Source organism: Mastomys coucha, unplaced genomic scaffold (genome assembly GCF_008632895.1).
Source record: "Mastomys coucha isolate ucsf_1 unplaced genomic scaffold, UCSF_Mcou_1 pScaffold6, whole genome shotgun sequence".
NCBI lineage: Eukaryota > Metazoa > Chordata > Mammalia > Rodentia > Muridae > Mastomys > Mastomys coucha.
This window is the reverse complement of record NW_022196912.1, coordinates 121,890,470-121,908,444: the sequence shown is the minus strand read 5'-3', so window position 1 is coordinate 121,908,444 and position 17,975 is coordinate 121,890,470. Positions and strand designations below refer to the sequence as shown.

The window sequence follows — 17,975 nt, the reverse complement described above, 5'->3', positions numbered from 1 at the left end:
GGCCTCTTGAAGCAAAGCAGTCCAGGCATAAGAGATCCCAGCAAAACAGGATGATGGGTTTTGGGAAGATTCGTGCTCTGGGTCCTTTATGTATTGGGATCTTTCTTTTTTCCTCAATGTTCTTCAGCCTTTATTTAGGTTAAATTTGTTTCAAAATGTTTACAACTGCTTATTTCCCAGTGCTAAACACAAAACCACCCTTGATTCAAATACATTTTGTTCCTGTGCACAACTATTAACATTTCGAAGCTGCTTTGCACACTAAATGTTTCTGGGTTAGGGATCCACATAATAATGGAGTGTGCTTGTTTGGTTCCTCACAGAGGTTTGTTGTAAGAGCTTAAAATAAGACCGCACAGTAACTGTTTATTTAATGTAAGTGCACCCAGTATCGCTCCTCTCTCAGCCTGAGGAATTTGCATGCTGCATAGCAGCCATCTTCTTTTATACTTTATTAAATATCTGTCAATTATAAATATCAAGGTTTTACATTAATGTCAAGATAGTACATCAAAAATTCATGGAATATGTGACTTTTTCCAAGGGTATTTAATACTTAATGCATTTGTGTCATTTTTCTTCTCAGAAATATTGACAGCTTTTATTAAGTGTTTGTTAGGGAGATTTCATTTTTATCAAGGGACTATAAAGAGAAGCTGCATGCTAAATCAATTTTAAAAGCCAGAATATCATTCATTTTTCCATCTTCAAACACTTATAATCCATAGATTTTATTTAAATTTCTTCTTGGTTTATTTTTGTTTTATGTGAGTGGTAGTTCGTGACAGCACTTTAATAAGGATCAACTATGCTCACTGTAGTGGTTTTTAATTTCCTTAAGCATCACTACCAGACCCATGCAATATGGTAAATTCTTCAAAATGTCATACTTACATATTTAGCAATATTGCTTCTTTTTATTGAAGCCAAACAAACAATTTTAGATATTAATCTTTCCCAAACATAGTGATTCTTTTGTACTAGATACAATATTGCTGTTTCTTAAGGAGGGTTCCTCCTTTGGATGGAAAAGGGAGTGCTTTTAGGGGTCACCTGGCTTTGCATGGAGATTCTAGAATTATTTTAATTTTCACTTATTTTTGAGGTAGAGTTGTATATAGCCCAGGTTGGCCATTACTTCTAAGTAACTTGGATTACAGGTATGCATCAGCAGCCCTGGCTTTAGAAACTTAGCCTTGCATGCTCCCCATCTGATAAAAGCTATGACTGTTGTTCATTTGCATATCAACTATTTATTATGCTCAAGAAATAATCGTTTGTTGCTTATGATTCAGAAGGAGACCTGTGTCTAGTTTCAGAAGCTGTTTATTAGGATTTAGGGTATAGTGGCTAGTGAATCAGGGCTCCTGCTGGCTTCTGTTGGAGGCCTGGTTCTTGGGCCTATTTGTGGATACTTTGCACTGGTCCTACATAGACCTTTGTCTATGAAACTATGACACTAAAATAATTAGCCACAAAGAATGGAGTTCCTGTTTCAACTGCAGAAATCTCTAAAATGCTGGGAAAGCTGTCAGGAAGGTCAGACTTCTGGTAGCTTACTCCCAGAAGGGAGCAGAGGATCCTTGCCATGCACCAGAACTGAAATATTTTCATACGAGGACATTTTAGAAGCTTTCAGTTCACGTCAAATTAATTTAGGCAACAGTGAAAGGGATTGCTTTGTTTTTTTTTAAATTTCTGTTCAGGTATTAAATGAAAATTGTTTGCAGTCAACATTTGTTTTAGCTTTGTTCGTTTTTTGTTTTTTTTTTAAATAAAGGAAGCCATTTATTTCCAACATTAAATATTAAACATTAAATAAAAATTATAGATGAACCATTTTTTATATTTAAATACCTCTAAATCCTTGAAGGATATTATATTCAGATGAAAGGTACTGGCGTTGGTTTTTTTTTTTTTTTTTTTTTAGAAACCTGATTTTATTCAAATGAAGCTGCATGTCCCTGGTAGGGACTGCATGCACTCTTTTATGTCGCCAATAGATGGTGCTGGCATCACAGTAGAGTGAGCCCTGCTGAGGGGGAAGCCACTGGCTTCCACATACTGTGGAAGTGCCACATACTGCTTCAGACTGACTGTTAAGTTCATGTGTCAGTGCAGACTGGCTTTTATACCAGAGTCATGTGTACTAAGTACACCCTGTTTTTTGAGAACAGCTATTTCTAATGGTTTTTGAAAATGTTATATAACCACACAGGAAATGTACTTACACATCTTTTTTTACTGAGGTTTTTATTTTTAATGATTTTATCAACACGATTAGGTCATGCAGGATATATACAAACTGTTAGAAGGCACACATTGGTTTAGTCTTCCATCTTCTTGGTCCTGGAGTGGCCATACATGTTCTTGAGGAATCCAAAGCTGTCTAAAGATACTCAACTGTTGGAAAAAATCTTGAAGTCCTTTATCAAAACCGAAAACTGTCATTTTTTTCCTATTTAATATTAGCCTTTTGAAAGGGAAGGTATTAAAATTTTATTATTTCTGAGATTTCACATAGGAATTTACTAACTTAAAAAGGCTGTAGTTTAAGTGAATTAAAGCATTGTTTAAAAATAGCATTTTTGCATCTTTTAGACTTTGGAAAGAGACATTTGGGTGTTCAAAGTTCTCAATAATAAGATAAAATGAGATTTCACTTTATTTCAAATCAATGGAAAATTGATCAATAGAATCTGTTCTCTTTACTATTTTGAAGTTTGTCTCTTCTTATCAGGTTAGTTTTGAGAAGAGGAAAGGGCCTTATTGGGATTTGTATGTTTAAAGGAAAATCTGGAGTCTGTCTTGGCTAAATGTGATAAGTAAGAGGAAGACATACCTCAAGTCCTCAGAGCAGAGTCTCCAGGCTCTGCAGCAGGCGGGGTGCTACTGACCTTCCCTGGCACACCGTTTCCTGAACCAGACTGGAAATGCCCTGTGATGTACTATTCTGTACGTTCCCTTAAAGTTTCTTATTTAATTGCACACTGTTAGTACAATATTCATTTTATCTCATTTTGTTTTATTTATGTTGAGGCAGATTCTAGTCATGTAGCATAGGCAGGTCTCAAATTTTTGATCCTCCCATCTTAGCCTCTCAAGTGCTGGTGTTTATAGGTATGTACATATATACCTGGCCCATCATGCATCTTAAAGATTATGTAAATACAGTTTTATATTTTGACTTTTCTTCCAAAGGCTTAAAATGAGGCTAAAAAAAGAGGAGAAACAGGCACCTGGGAGTTAACACCCAGTTAGCTCCTTTTGTAATATATAATTTGTCTAAGATTGCGCACCAAAGCCAAGCTTTTGTTTTCTAATTGATTTACGGTTTGAGCCACTTCTACCTCATTCCCTACTGCCCCGCACATAGTGCCAGCGAGCACAGTACAGGGAGCAGTGATGAATTGCAGTGTACTTGTGGTGCCATACCTGGAGTTAAAACCGTGCTGCATGGAGCCACACTAGCAGGCACATGATCAGCTTCGGCAGATCTTGTCTCCAGCTCAGAAGCAACCATTTGTTCATCTGATCACTCACTGCAATCTGTCTATCAGACTGTAATTGAAACTTAAGATTAAAATCACACTGTTACAGCTTTAATTTCTTAATTGAGACAAAGTTTAAGTGCTTAAAGGTCTAAGGGGTAGGGATTATAAAAAGGGAATGTGGAGCTATAAAATTTTCTTCCATGTGGGAAGTTTTGGATATTTTATCAAATGTTCTTTTGTCTAGAGAAAATAGTAATTTAAAATAATGCTGGATTGTTTTATCTTTATCTTATTTGTAAAATGTACTTCATTCTCTCACAAGACTTGACTTTGCTTGATTTCCTGTGTTTGATCCACATTTACTGTGTAAATAATTCATTTGCACATAAGTCGATTGTCATCAAGTGTTATTAGAGAATGTGAGAGTATTTCCAGCATACTAGAGGGTTTGTAAGGGTTGCTTTTTGTGACATATAAAGAGAATAACATCTAGTCAGAGAGCATGAGACCCCAAGATAGGCAAGCCCTCCCTATTGGCTTTGCAGGCTCCATCTTCCCTTCAGAGCTTGTACTCGTAGCAGAGGGTGTGCCTGTCTTTGTGAAGCAGTACCGTACACGGTTTTGTGTGGTATCTGTGAATTCCGGACGGAAATATGAAGGAGCAGATTTATGGCGGCCGCTGGGCACAACAAATTAAGTTGACAGTGATGTATGAGGGCACAATAGCACACTGATCCCTCAGTTGCGCGGCTGGACGTCTCCTGCTTCATTTGGCTCTTGTTAGGATCTGTTAAGCAGCTAAATAATGAAATTCTGTTGACTGATTTCTGTTTTCTCCCCCTTTTTTCCCCCACCTCTGCTTCCTAAAACCATTCATTTCCAGACCCATCCTCATGCCAACAAACTGCCCTTGAAGGATTCTTTCACTTACGAGGACTACAGGTTGGTGTGAGGGGCACTGTGTTGAGGGTGGTCTCTGAGGATCTGGAAGTGAGGGAAGTGACGTGCTGCGACCTCTTCCAGTGTTGAAATAGGGCGGTCTCAAAAGCCACAGTGAGCAGCTTTGATAAGCACTGGCATTTTGACAGCTGCCAAGAAACCGCTGTGAACCTGTAACGCTAGTGGCTTGCCTGAGGTAGCCAAAGGGCATTTGGGCTTAACGTTAGCTTTAAGTATTGTTAAAGGATTTTTTTTCTCTTTTAAGTAGATTAATATTAGTGTGAAGGAGGGATTCTTTTTGAACATAAAGTTAATGCGCTATACTATGTAATAAAAGTGCCATGTTCCACATCTCATATATACCTTGGAGTGTGTCTGATTAGAGAGGAAAAACATCACCCACTTGTCAGTCAGTGAGGCTCAAAGCATTTGGGTGAGAGTTGGGAGCTGGCTTGGGAGACAGCAGTTAGGTCACCATGTAGGTTGAGACCCCTGCTGCTCCTAATTCCTTTGAGTACGTGGCCGGCACTGCCATGTGTGGGCTTCCTTCCCTGCCATTCTGCCCCCTCCTCCTCTCAATCCTGGGTTTTGTTCTACAAGGTACAAAAAAGCCTGAAAACTGGGAGCCTCCCAACCACCTCGGTTTCCTGATTGAGTGCGTTCTCATGGGGGTGGCTTTTAGACAAATTTTCTCTTAATTTGTTTATTTTCTTTTTTTAACAGGTGGGCTGTCTCGTCAGTTATGACAAGGCAAAACCAAATTCCTACAGAGGACGGTTCCCGGGTGACCTTGGCTCTGATTCCATTATGGGACATGTGCAATCATACCAATGGACTGGTAAAGATCTCTCCTGGGGTTGAGGCGGGGCTGCTGAGCTTCTGGGTTGATATTCTCCTTGGCTTCTTGCTTCCCCTGCCAGCTCTCACCAGGACTAGAAGAAGCAAACCTTGCTGCTTTCCTGCCTGCCTCTAATAGATGCTGGGTGTCTCTTCATTCTAAAAACTGAAAACTCCAATCTTAGACCACTTTGAGAAACTGCAGTGACTGCATTTGTATGGTCTAAGTCACAACCCCAGCTCTCACATTCATTTTCTTGTCTTACTAGACCACAGGCTCAATGAACCACTTTCCTTTTTTATTCTCTTACAAGTAGGAATTTATTGAAGAAAACCTTTCATCTTCCTGGCTTTCTCTCTCTGGTTTTTTCCTTCTGTCCTCTGCTGATTCCTTTTCACCCCTTCCCTGCTTCGTTCCTCACCCTCTATGATTTATCGGCTTTGCTCTGGAGCCTATGTATGGGGAGGTTTGTGTGCTAGGTTCTGGGCACAAGTGCAGGGCTGGCTGCCTGGCGGCTGGCTGAGTGAAGACAGGAAGCGTCTTCTTGTGGCTGATTCTGTAAGGGAAGAGGACAAGTTCTGTTCCTCCACATTCTTGGGTTCCTCTATGATGAGGACTCACACAGGTAGGGGGATGACAAACCCAGCTCATTCTGAAGTTTTCAGCATGGTTGGCCTGCAGGGTGAGTTGGGTTTGATTCTGTTCTGCAGTGCCGGCTTGCTTTGTTATTATTAGCAATATTATAAATAGATTAAAGAAATGCTGAAAATGATTATTTCACATCTATACAGAGGCCTGAGCACATGTGCTGTGCACTAAACACTCAAGGCAAACTGTCCTCCTGCTAATTCTGGTAGTCTTTCAGATCTTAATATTTGAACTGTAGCAAGGAAGAATTACACTTTTATAATTATATTTTGTCTTAATTTAGATATGCTTAATTTAATTAGCAGGACTAAGAAATAGTAACATGTTTTGCATTTTCATTAATGAATATAATTTTTGTATTTTTTGTTCTTTTTTTTCTCTTTTAGAGATTTCTTGAAATTTAAAGTTTCAAATAGCTTTAAATATCTGACCCTTGTGTTTTCTCTTCCCTCTATATGAACTAGATCACTATTTCCCAAACTGAATTGATCATTAAAATTTATTTTCATTTCCAATATTAAGTAATCAAAAAGAATTAAACAATACAGAAATCTCTAGTAAAATAAGCCACTCTTTGCCTGTAGTTCCAGTGTCCTCTGGATACTAGCTGCATGGAAGACTGCTGCAGCTGAGGGTACTGTCCCATTCTTCTGATTTTTGACTATTTGTGGCACCCTTACATACATAATCATAGGTGTTCTAAGTTTGGGCATTGGTGCTACTTCCCTGAAAGTATGGTAAAGCTGTGTACTCTTGAGTTTATCTCAAATTAAGAATAACAGACAACTCTTGGCAAATGTAATTTGTTCGTCCTGTGATCTACCATGGTTCTCTGCTGACTCTCAGGAAGGTTGTTCAAGAAGCCAATTTGCCCGGGCAGTGGTGGCGCACGCCTTTAATCCCAGCACTTGGGAGGCAGAGGCAGGCAGATTACTGAGTTTGAGGCCAGCCTGGTCTACAGAGTGAGTTCCAGGACAGCCAGGGCCATACAGAGAAACCCTGTCTTGAAAAACCAAGAAGCTAATTTGCCATCCTTGTCCTACATACCTAACTGGATACCTTTGTTGATTTGTTTCTGTTGCCATGAGGTTTTATGGGACATTGAGTGTGGCAGCATTTAAGGAATGCAGTTTTCAAACTGTAAAGCTGTATATCATACTCATGACCAGTTAACCTCTTTTTAAAATGAGATACTCAAACTCAAGGTTTGGCTTTTCAATCAGAGGCTTTTACTCTGTGTGTCTGTGTGGGCTCTCCTTTTACCATCAGACTCTTACAGGGGAGCTCAGGAGAAAGCTGGGACCCACTACTGCTGTCTGCTTTCAACAGTAGTCCAGACCCTAGGGACACTCTGGTGGCAACAAGGCAGAAGAAGTGCTGCCTAGGATCTGGTGAATGGGGGTGCAGTCCTTTGCCACCATGAGAAGCAGGTTTTAAGAGGTTCTAAGGCCCAATCCTAAGCTATAGGAAATATGTCTCTGTGTGTGTGCTCTTGTATGTGTACATGTTCACAGGTTTGTGCATGCGTGTGTGTGTGTGTGTGTGTATGTGTATGTGTATGTCTGTGTGTTGTTAGTTAGTATGTACATGGATAGAGGCCAGAAGTCAAGGCTGCATGGCTTTCTCTAGTATTCTCCACCTCGTATTTTGTTGGTTTGGTTTGGTTTTTGGTTTTTGAGACAGGGTTTCTCTGTGTAGCTCTAGCTGTCCTGGACCTTGATCTGTAGACCAGGCTGACCTTGAACTCAGAGATCCATCTGCTTCTGCCTCCTAAAGGTGTGCACCACCGCCACCTAGCTCTACCTCATATTTTTGAGACAAAGTCTGAAACACTAACCCTGGAGCTTGCTGCTTTCACTAGGTGGTCTAGGAGGTTTCCCTGACTTTGGTCCTCTGTGAGGACGTTAAAGATGCATACCACTGTGCTTGGGTTCTTCGTTTATTTAATTAAATGTACATGCTGGAGATCCAGTTCTTATTCTCATGTCTGCACAGCAAGCACTTGACTGCTGTACCCTCTCCCTCATTTTGCAAATGTATATCTTTAATCTTGCCAGATCTGCCCAAAATTAGCAGAGTTGATGGAATTTTTCTTGTCAGTTTACCTGAGAAGGTTTCTGCTAAGAGGTTTATAGATCATGTGTGTGTTGTGGTGAGAGTAGCATATGTGTAGTAGAAAGCTTTCAGGGCCCTCTGCTTAGCTGGTGAAAAGCCCCAAGATACTTGACTTCTAAGCTCAGATCAAAACCCCAGTTTTCATAAACATGTACAGGTCTCACCTACTTCTGACCTCTTGCTGTCCCTAATATGAGTACAGCCCACCTCAGTGCTTTGTGCCTGCTGCTGCTCCTGCTCAGAACACTTGTTCCTCAGATGCTTGTGACACTTAAAGTTATTGTCAAGTGAGGGCAGCTTCCTGGGCATTCTGTGTCTGGGCAAGCTGAGTGTCACTTCTGTCACACAATCCCCTCCTGTGTGGACTTCCTACATTACCCATACATTATAGTTCCTGTGGGTTTTTTTTTTTTTGCTTGTTTATTTTTTGTTTGTTTGTTTGTTTGTTTGTAATAAAATCTTTTGTAGCATGGACTGGTTTTGAACTTGCTATGTAGTCACAAATGACTGGAACTCCTTCAACTCTGAGTGCAGGATTACAGGTGATGCTTCACTGCACCAGCCTCCACCCATTATTTGGGGAGGTCCATTATCTGTTGTTTTGAAATGACAAGCATATGCACTCTGGTCTAGGACAAAACAGTAGGACACATGGACACAGTTGTAGTCTGTCTCTTTAGTTTTTCCGCTATCCTTTTCAAGTTGAATCAACAAATATGCATTAATTCATTCCTTCTTCATACACAATGCAAATAATAGGTATACACTGAGGAAATTGAAAAAACCATGGAAATGGTTCTGTCCTCCGTATGTCTGAGGGAGTACTGTGTCCCACTCTTTCTCCTGTGGTGCTGCTTACTAGGTGAGTCTCTGATTCTCCAGGATGGAGTGAGTGTGACCAAAAGGAGCCAGAACAAGTGTACACAGTCTAGGAGGTTGGCAGTGCTCAGAGGGATGGGGCATCAAGACGGACTGTTTACTGAGTTGGGGCTTGATTCCCTCCCCTGGGAGTTTGTGCCTCAAGGCAGTCTTTTCAAAGGCAGTGTCAGGTGTTAGGGACTGTACATCAAACAGTGGAGACTCTGATTGGAAAAACACTCCTGGATGTGGTGGTAGCTAGAGAAGAGAGGATGAGGTGAGGTGAATTGTGGAGGTATTCCCCTAAAAGAAGAGTGGTTTCTGAGTTTCAAAGAAGAGTAGGAGCTAAAGATAGCCCCGTGCGAGAGGGAACAGGACTGAGGCCTATATGGCAAAGAACACCAGGCTCTGAGGCCTCTTGGGAACTTGGCACTGTCCAGAATCACTCTGTGATCAGCAGTGTAAAGAGCCGTAGTGCTGCAGCTGGACCACTCAGAAGGGTTTCGAAGATTACATGTTGATGATGCAAGGGCAAAAGCTAGTCATGAGGGGAAACTGGATAAAAAGATTGAAAAGGTATTGAAGAGTTTGTGGTCATTTAGGAGCAGTCACATCTGTGTACTGCATGGGTTAGGGTCAGGAAAGGGAACTTTTATGTACTGTCTGTACCATTTGGGCTTAGAAACTCTTAGTAAAAAGAAAGGGACTAACTATTTACTTTGCTTTTGCAAAGTAAATTGTTCTGTGACTTAGAAGCAGCTTTTTTCTTGTCTTCTTGATTCTTACACAGTAGAAAAATCCACGTTTTATGTATTTCTGGTGAAAGAGCACAGGGCCTTGTGTGTATTAAGCTAGTGCTCTATCACTGAACTAAATCCTTCCCCTACTTTGATTTCTCCCTGGACAAAAGCTATATAAAAGTAACACTTGTAGGTAAATACAGAGACCCCAAAGGCCCCCGTGACTAGTGAACAGGCAGGCCTGCCAGTGTGGGTGTGTGCCTTTTGTCATCTATGGAAACCTTGCTCTGGGCTCAGAGGCGGTAATTTTCTAATAGTGTGTTTGGTGGAGACCCAGAAGTGATGCACACTGTCTTTTTCCAAGAAAGATGTATTTACTTCAGACTTGCCATTTCCTGTACAATCTTTGGTGTGCATGGAAATGACTGACATCCTTACCAGCTCTTTACTCAAATGTTGAAAGCTTTTGTGGCCCTGTAAGCACCTCTAGGCACCTTTGCCCTGAGGGCTTCACCTACCTCATCACCCTGTCTTTCTCTCCTGCCTAGATCACAACTGGCTATAACCTGGAAGATGACCGCTGTGAGTGCGTGGCTCTGCAGGACTTTCAGGCTGGAGATCAGGTAGGTTTCAGCATTCTAGCTGAGAGCCATCCCATGGGCTCTGAGGGATGGCATTGGGCATGGGGAGGAGCTGGGACACTGACCAAATCTTGAGTCAGAAAGATGCTTTGAGTTGTACTTTGTATCCTCAAAGAAAACAATGTAGCTGTTTGCACACCTGAGCCACTATATGTGATACTGTTAGCCAAAATATATTTTCTCATACAATACTGAAACAAATATTGTGTTTCATAAGCTGCATTTCTTTATAAAGAGGTTTAAGTAGCTAAAACCTAAAGGAGTCAGAACAATCATTGCTGTCCTCTTAGACTTTCACTGTGATATGTATATTTTTATATCCAATAATTTAAGTAGAGGCACAGTTAAGTTTCCCAGTCAATTTGAAATACACATCTATAAATCTCTGTATTTATCAGTTTTACAACCCAGCACATAATAAAAAACTAATAGAGACAGACACTGCCTTCCACTTGGTCTGCTCTTGAGAAACGTTCAGAGCCCCTTAGTGTGGAAGTGCATAGGCTGTGGAAGTGGGTTTCTGACAGGAGTTAATTTAAAAGCCTATTGCAAAGTATTCCCCTGTTTTAAAAGGAAAGGAAGACGTGGTATATTCTAAAGTACAGTTTAAGAGGAGGCTTAGCAGTCCTGGTCAGCATCTCCTAACCCTTCTCCCTGCCTTGGAGTAGGAGATATGTGCATTTGGCATTACTCTCTTTAGCTATGAGTTTGGGAACTTAGGAGGATTGCACACACTTACCTTCTGTGCATCGTGCTTTACCAAGTGGAGGTGTGGTTACTTTAGAAGTCTGTCTACTGCTTTAAAGTAGTGCTAATATATGAGAACTAAGCCTTTGCCCTGCTCTGTTTTAAGAATGTATACTAAGTTTGTTTTATGTCCTTCTATTTTTTTCTTTACTGCATCTTAGATTTACATTTTTTATGGCACTCGGTCAAATGCAGAGTTTGTGATCCACAGTGGTTTTTTCTTTGACAATAATTCACACGACAGAGTGAAAATAAAGCTTGGAGTGAGTAAAAGTGACAGGCTCTACGCCATGAAGGCTGAGGTCTTGGCTCGAGCTGGCATCCCAACGTACGTAGAAAATAACGTGGCTTGGCTCTTCCCTTTGGTGCGTGTAGTATTTCCATTACATGGTGTTTAACTGGCGTGTTAATAAAAACTCCTCCACAGTAGTGTGTCTTAATCCCTTTATCCCTGTTACACAGCAGATTCAGACCTTGGCGATGTGTGGCGATTTACCAGAGCTTCCAGATAGATGTAAGAGTGTTGCTAGCAGCGCTCACAGCCAGTTCCAGGGGATCTGGCCTGCAGTCCTTGTTAAGTTAATAAGTGCTCTGGTACCATTAATGTCGTTCACCTTGAAAAGGCTAATGACATGGAGCAATTTGTTTTGTTTAATTCTTTGCCACCATTAGTTTCTGTAATGAAGTCGTGACCTCAGTGATTCCATGAATTTCTGGTTAGTTTCTTTAAATATTCTTGCATTTGAGGTGTGAAGTGGTAAAGAAGATGAGAATTATGATTTATTAGCTCTCCAGGGAGTAGAGGAGCCATTCTTAATGAAAATGGATTATCTGAACTTTTTTTTTATTGAACTTGTCAATATTTGATTAATGATAAAGTGTGAGCTCAACGTGAATTATTGTTAATGCCTCTTAAGGACTGTGGGTGGGTTTAATTCTCTCACTATGAGCATATGACCCCAGAGGAAGATCGTTAGGCAGCAGGCATCCTGGCAAGGGTGGCCCATGCCTGGCAGGACCCCACCACCACCATCACCAGCAGCTTCATGCTTTCCAAGGTGCATGCCTGTCATTTAGTGAGGCTCAGCTCTGCTCCCTTGAGGACCAAAGCAGGTGCGTTGGCCCCGGGCATCTTCCCCTGGAGGAGCTGTGCATCTGACCTCATATTCTGTTGTTTTCAGATCCAGTGTTTTTGCATTGCATTTTACTGAGCCACCCATCTCTGCCCAGCTTCTAGCTTTTCTCCGAGTATTCTGCATGACTGAAGGTAAAAATAATTTCAGATGAAAAAATATTTTTTTTTCTTTTTATATTGTGAAAATGTAAAGCATGGAAGGTGGTTCAAATTAAAGATAAAATTCTTAAGATGGTAGAGGGAAGATGGCAATATTAGAGAAAGAACTAATCTGTTGTCCACTGGGATTGAAGAGTCCAGACATCCTGGGAGGGTAAGTAATACTGCAGACAGCACCTGTATAAGACAAAATGTTCCTGGCCACAACTCTGTATTTCAGACCCAGGAAGGATTAAATCCATGCATTGAGCATCCGTTTTATACTTGCTTAGAACAAGTCATCTGAGCTCTGTGCCGAGTGGCCTGGAGGTCCTGCTTCTGTTCTCTACCCTGGACTGTGCTCCCAGCTCTGGGCTGGAGGTTTCGTTTGTAATGGGGCCTGTTGTTTTACAATACCCTCAATCCTGTACAGAATGGCTGGGCCAGAGAATAAGTGAATGATTTACTGAATGTTTTTCTAGAACAAAGCCACCTGAGCATTAGGGAGAGGGTAGCTGGCTAAAGCCAACCATTGCAGCTACAGAGAAGTGACTGTCCCTACTGTCTTACCCCATCTCTTGTGGGTTAAGGGCTTGACACGGAGCTGAATGTACAAGAACTAGGTCCTAGAATGTAGGTAGGCAGTATTGACGCTATTGGGAACCAGAGACAGGGTAGCTGTCCCTGAAGAGCAAGCACCTTCCAGAGATTCACCATCATTCATTCATACAGAAGCTTTCCTGTGCACAAGCTAGGGTGATCTGTGGTATTTTATTCTATATTTAATGAGCAAGGAATCAAGTGAGAAGGTGGGAGGAGGCAGAAGGGCATGCTGGTAGTGGAAGTCCCTGTAGCTTGTGCAGTGCCCAGTGTGCAACATGGTGCTTCCTGTATTTTTATCTCTTGTGCCTTGTAAGGTGTTTCCTGTCACATTGATGTAGAGATTCCAGCTCAGAGAATATGAGGGGTTAGGAAAGGGCTACTCAGCTAGTAATGGGTGACCTTGCCTGAGAGCCACCTGCATTACTTCCATATCCCAGACATCCCCATGTTCCTGCTGATGTGCCCGTTATAGAATTCATGGAGCATTTCTTACTGAAGACAGTGTATTTGCTTGTGGTGAAGGAGGGAGAAAGGTAGAGTAGTATGAGATATCCTCTATAGAGGGTGAAGCTCACAGGCAGGTGAGGGCCCTCACTCAGTAGAACAGACTCAGGCCACCTTGGGACAGGGAACGTCTGGGGAAAGGATGACCAGGACACCAAAGGTTTGCTGTCTAGGGTCAGGCCAGTGGCTGCTTCGTATGGCTTATCTGCAGCCATGTGAGCTGTGTCCAGCTTCTCTGCACATCTGCTGGCGAGCATGGCCTCTGCACTAAGCGGAGAGCTGGGAGGCCAGGAGGAGTGACAGCAGTGACTCAGCACTGGTGAGTTCTGCGAAGAAATGCCTGTTTCTAAAGAAGCTCTTTTTAAAAAGATCCTTATCTCTCAAAAGGTTATAAACTAAAGAGTGCAGTATCTAAAACCCTGAATTTTACCTTGGACTTAAATAGTCATTTTTTTTTTTAAACATCAGATAACATGCAGTTTTTAAAAATTATCTTACCTTTATTGCTGTCCTTTAGTTTCTTCTCATTTATCAGAAGACAGTTTGTCATGTCGACACAATTGATGCAGTCTTTGAATTATTATCCAACTAACACTAATATAAGTTAGGTTTGCTGGCAGCGCAGCTCCTCACTTTGCATTGTAAATAGTGACAGCTGTAGGGCATCTAGCTCTGAAAGAGATACTGTCTCACAGTTACATAAGAAGCGTGTGTGTGTGTGTGTGTGTGTGTGTGTGTGTGTGTGTGTGTGTGTGTGTGTGTGTTAAACTGAACAGGATGCGCAGGAGATGAACTGCTCAGAGCCATTGCTGAATTCTTCCTTCTTACACTTATTTTTGAAGGTGATTGAGAGGCTGTGTTTATGTGTGGTTTACATTTCTGAGAAAGGGGTGGGGCACACAGGAGAGACAGAGACTCACTTTTCCTCAAGTCAGGTTTCTATGGTTCATGTAATTATTCCTCCATCTTTGGCTTGATAGAGTGCATAGTTACCAATTGGAGGGTCCCAGGATGAGAGCGACTCTTCTCAGTATCTTTAAGACATTTTTTTAAATCTTATTTTATTTATGTATATGTGCCTGAATGTCTGTTTGCATACCATGTGTGTGCAGTGGCCACTGGAGTTGCAGATGGTCGTGAGCTGCTATGTGGGTGCTGGGAACTGAAGCTGAGACCTCTGGAAGAGTACCCAGTACTCTTAACCTGGAGCCATTCCTTCAGGTTCAGTGTCTTTGACCCAGCTGGCAAGACTGAGTGAGATGTTTACTCCAGTTCTATCACGGTGAGGGGTGTGGCCAGAGAATGTCTTCAGAACCTGTCCCAACGCTCTCAGTGCCCTGCTCTGAAAGAGTGCTGAGTGCTGAACCAACACTGCCTTTCAGAGAGGCCTGGCTTGCCCTCCTGGCCTGGAGCTTAGCTCTGCCTCTGCTTGGAGAGGCTGGACTATGATGGTGCTAGCTAGAGAAGGCGCTGACCAGCTGCTATGTGTGTCTCTTGTAGAGGAGCTGAAAGAGCATTTGCTAGGGGACAGCGCCATTGACAGGATCTTCACTTTGGGGAACTCGGAGTTTCCTGTCAGCTGGGACAATGAGGTCAAACTTTGGACATTTCTGGAAGATAGAGCCTCACTTCTTCTAAAGACATATAAAACAACAATTGAGGTAATTACAAAGTTGGTACTTTTGAAAAATATCTTTAATTCATGATACCACAAACATAAGTTTGCATTTAGCTACAAGGTTTTTCCCCTCCTATCCCCCCATCCCTCTCTCTGCTTGCTCTCTCTATCCCTCCCCCACCCCCTCTCTCTCCTTTGTACCAGTATATAGTACATTAGAGGGTTAAACCCAGAGACTTGCCCATGCAGCCAAAAAAACCCCTCCCTCCTGCCCCCAACCTGTTTTTAAGACAGAGCATCACTAAGCTCACTCAGGCCTTGAACTTATAACTATCCTGACTCAGCCTTCTAACTAGCTGGGACTAGAGGCTGCTCACCAGGCCTGGCTGGAAAACTTGTTTCTCTCTTCTTTAATTCATGCCCTTCACTCTGAGCACACATGGGGGCTCCAGTCACAGTGAGTAAAGTGAGTAAAGCCAGCCAGCCATTCCGTCTTGGCTCCATTTACCTGGCCTGGCCTTTGTTTTGAGAGTCCCCGACTTCCTAGAACAAGAGCCTAAGTCAGACTGTAGTTTTGATTGGAATGTTGAGTCATGGGCGCTGTGAGTCCTCAGTTTAAAAGCTGTTATCACCCTTCCCCTCTCAGGCTGACCTGCTGTTCCATGCAGCTTTGTTGATTTAGAGTTCTTGTCATTAATTTGGTGTCTCATGCCCTCCCAGGAAGATAAGATCGTCTTGAAAAATCCTGACCTCTCTGTCCGGGCCACAATGGCCATCAAACTGCGCTTGGGTGAGAAAGAGATTTTGGAAAAAGCAGTGAAGAGTGCAGCCATGAACCGGGAGTACTACCGCAAACACATGGAGGAGAGGGCACCACTGCCCAGATATGAGGAGAGTGACCTGGGGCTCTTGGAGGGTGGTGTGGGGGACTCAAGGCTCCCTCTAGTCCTGAGAAAGCTGGAGGAGGAGGCAGGTGTGCAGGAGTCTCTGAGCCTCACAGAGACTGTCAGCAAAGTCAAAGCTGCCGAAAATGGGCTCGTCAACGGGGAAAGCCCGATCCCTAATGGGACCAGGTCTGAGAATGAAAGCTTAAGCCCAGAAGAAAGTGAAAATGTGACTGGAGACACCAAAGAGTCTTCAGGCAGCATGGGAGAGGTGAAGGAGCGACTCTGAGATGCTCATGGGATCCAATTGAGCAGAAGTTGCGGACAGCCCACCACATCACCATGTTCCTTGTTAACATTTTTCTTTTCGCAGAGAGGAAAATATGTTTTTGCTGCTTTATATAAAAGTGATTTTTAAGTTATTTTAAAGATCTAGTTTCCCTATTTGATTAAGATTGCCATCTTGCTTCTGGGCAGAACAAAGTAGTGAACAGCAGCAGAGGAAAGACTGGAAAGACTGCAGACCAGCTGTGGGCACTCGCTGCTCCTCCTGGGAAGAGTGAGGTCCTTGCTCAGCTGTGCTCTGCAGGCCTGCTGTCCTCACTCCAGAGTGAATGCAGGTTCTGCCTCCTCCTGCGGAGTTGAGGTTGGACTCTGGGTATTGAGTGGATGGTGGAGATGAGGCTCAGTGGAAGGAAAGCTGGGTGAGGGTGTTCAAATACAGTCTGGGCAAAGTCTTTTTTTTTTTTTCCTTAACAAGAATATCCCCAGTACCAAAAGAAAAGGTAAAGTGGCAACCTGATTTTTAATGGCTTAAAATGTTGATGATGATCCTAATTATATAAACACACATATATCTAGTGATTTCTAAGGATTTGTTTACTTTTTGTGTTCTGTTTTGCTGTATTAAAAACTTGTCCTTTTTCTTAAATCACAGTAGGACTCGCGTCCTCCTCAGTTTTCATGCTGGCTTTGTTTCAGAGGTGCACTGACTCCATTGGTGGCAGTGGAGCACCACAGACACCGCGCAGCGTGGCTCACGCATGGTGTCAGGATGAGGCGGCTCCCTCCCTGGCTTTCTGGTTCACAACAAGCTAGAGATTTTCAAAGCTACCCTTTTGAGTAAAACCCCTTATTAAAAGAGAAACCATGACTGGTGTTTTTGTTTGTTCCTTTTCTTTGGGAGTACTACAGGCCCTTTGAGTGGAGCTTTTATCAGGCCATCTCACATGCTCCCTGACCCCTGAGGAATGCCCCCGTGTCCCTGCTGTGCTCATCACACACACAGAGGTTTGGTGGGTGCATGCCTGAGTGCCCAGAGGCCTACAGAGGCGCTGCCCATTTCTTAAGCCACCAGCAGGTCTCCGGTGGGATCTGAGGTTGCAAGGGATCACAGGCCACAAGATTGAGGGAGAAAGTAGGCTGGCTTTCATGGAATATGGGGTTTGGGGTAATACGCTCTGGAGGGGTGGATAAGATCTGTCTGCCTCCAAAAAGCCCCTAGTTTTCAGTCTACTGATTTATTTATAGTGTACCTTGATCACACATACCATATCATCACTGGCATCGAGATTGTCAAAGACAGGGTTCATTTTGGAAATGACTGTGTAAATGATTCCTAGTTTGATAAGGACTGTGGAGATGGAGGGAGCTGTGTAGTAGCCATGTTCCTGCTCAGAGAAGGCAAGCCCCTGCAGATGATCTGTTTGGCTCTCTTCTCTGGGTTCAGATGGGCAGCACATTGGGCAGGACCTTGTTTGCCGCAGACGGACAGGCTCACCCGCTGCACTGGATGCTAGTGTAGGCTTGTGTGAGGCAGGGGCCCTCTGTAAACTCTACTGCTATTTTGAGAGGACATGTGAGGCCAAGTCTCTTCTCAGTCTTGTACCAGGGATGCTACCTGGCATGTGGAGCTTGCCTACTGATCTGTGTTTATGCTCAGTTAATGCTGGAGAAATAGTAAGTTTTACATTAATCTATGTACGGTTTTTCGCTGGACTTAAAAGTCATGTCTTGTGCATATACATGTATAATCCCAGGGTAAAAAGATCATCATGCATGGGACAGTTGGAA

At 42.7% G+C, this 17,975-nt stretch overlaps 1 protein-coding gene across 2 annotated transcripts in view; it reads left to right on the top strand.

Moving 5' to 3' along the window:
- The window catches only part of Setd3 (SET domain containing 3, actin histidine methyltransferase), a 70,096-nt gene extending 53,041 nt beyond the window's left edge, over window positions 1–17,055 (top strand). For both annotated transcript variants that reach the window (XM_031357492.1, XM_031357491.1), the window contains 7 exons: window positions 4,378–4,436; window positions 5,157–5,271; window positions 10,181–10,255; window positions 11,182–11,348; window positions 12,202–12,287; window positions 14,901–15,061; window positions 15,739–17,055. In XM_031357492.1, coding sequence (XP_031213352.1) covers window positions 4,378–4,436; window positions 5,157–5,271; window positions 10,181–10,255; window positions 11,182–11,348; window positions 12,202–12,287; window positions 14,901–15,061; window positions 15,739–16,191 — 1,116 coding nt within the window. In that variant the 3' untranslated portion in view covers window positions 16,192–17,055. The remainder of the gene's footprint in view (window positions 1–4,377; window positions 4,437–5,156; window positions 5,272–10,180; window positions 10,256–11,181; window positions 11,349–12,201; window positions 12,288–14,900; window positions 15,062–15,738) is intronic.
- Window positions 17,056–17,975: the final 920 nt, after the last annotated feature.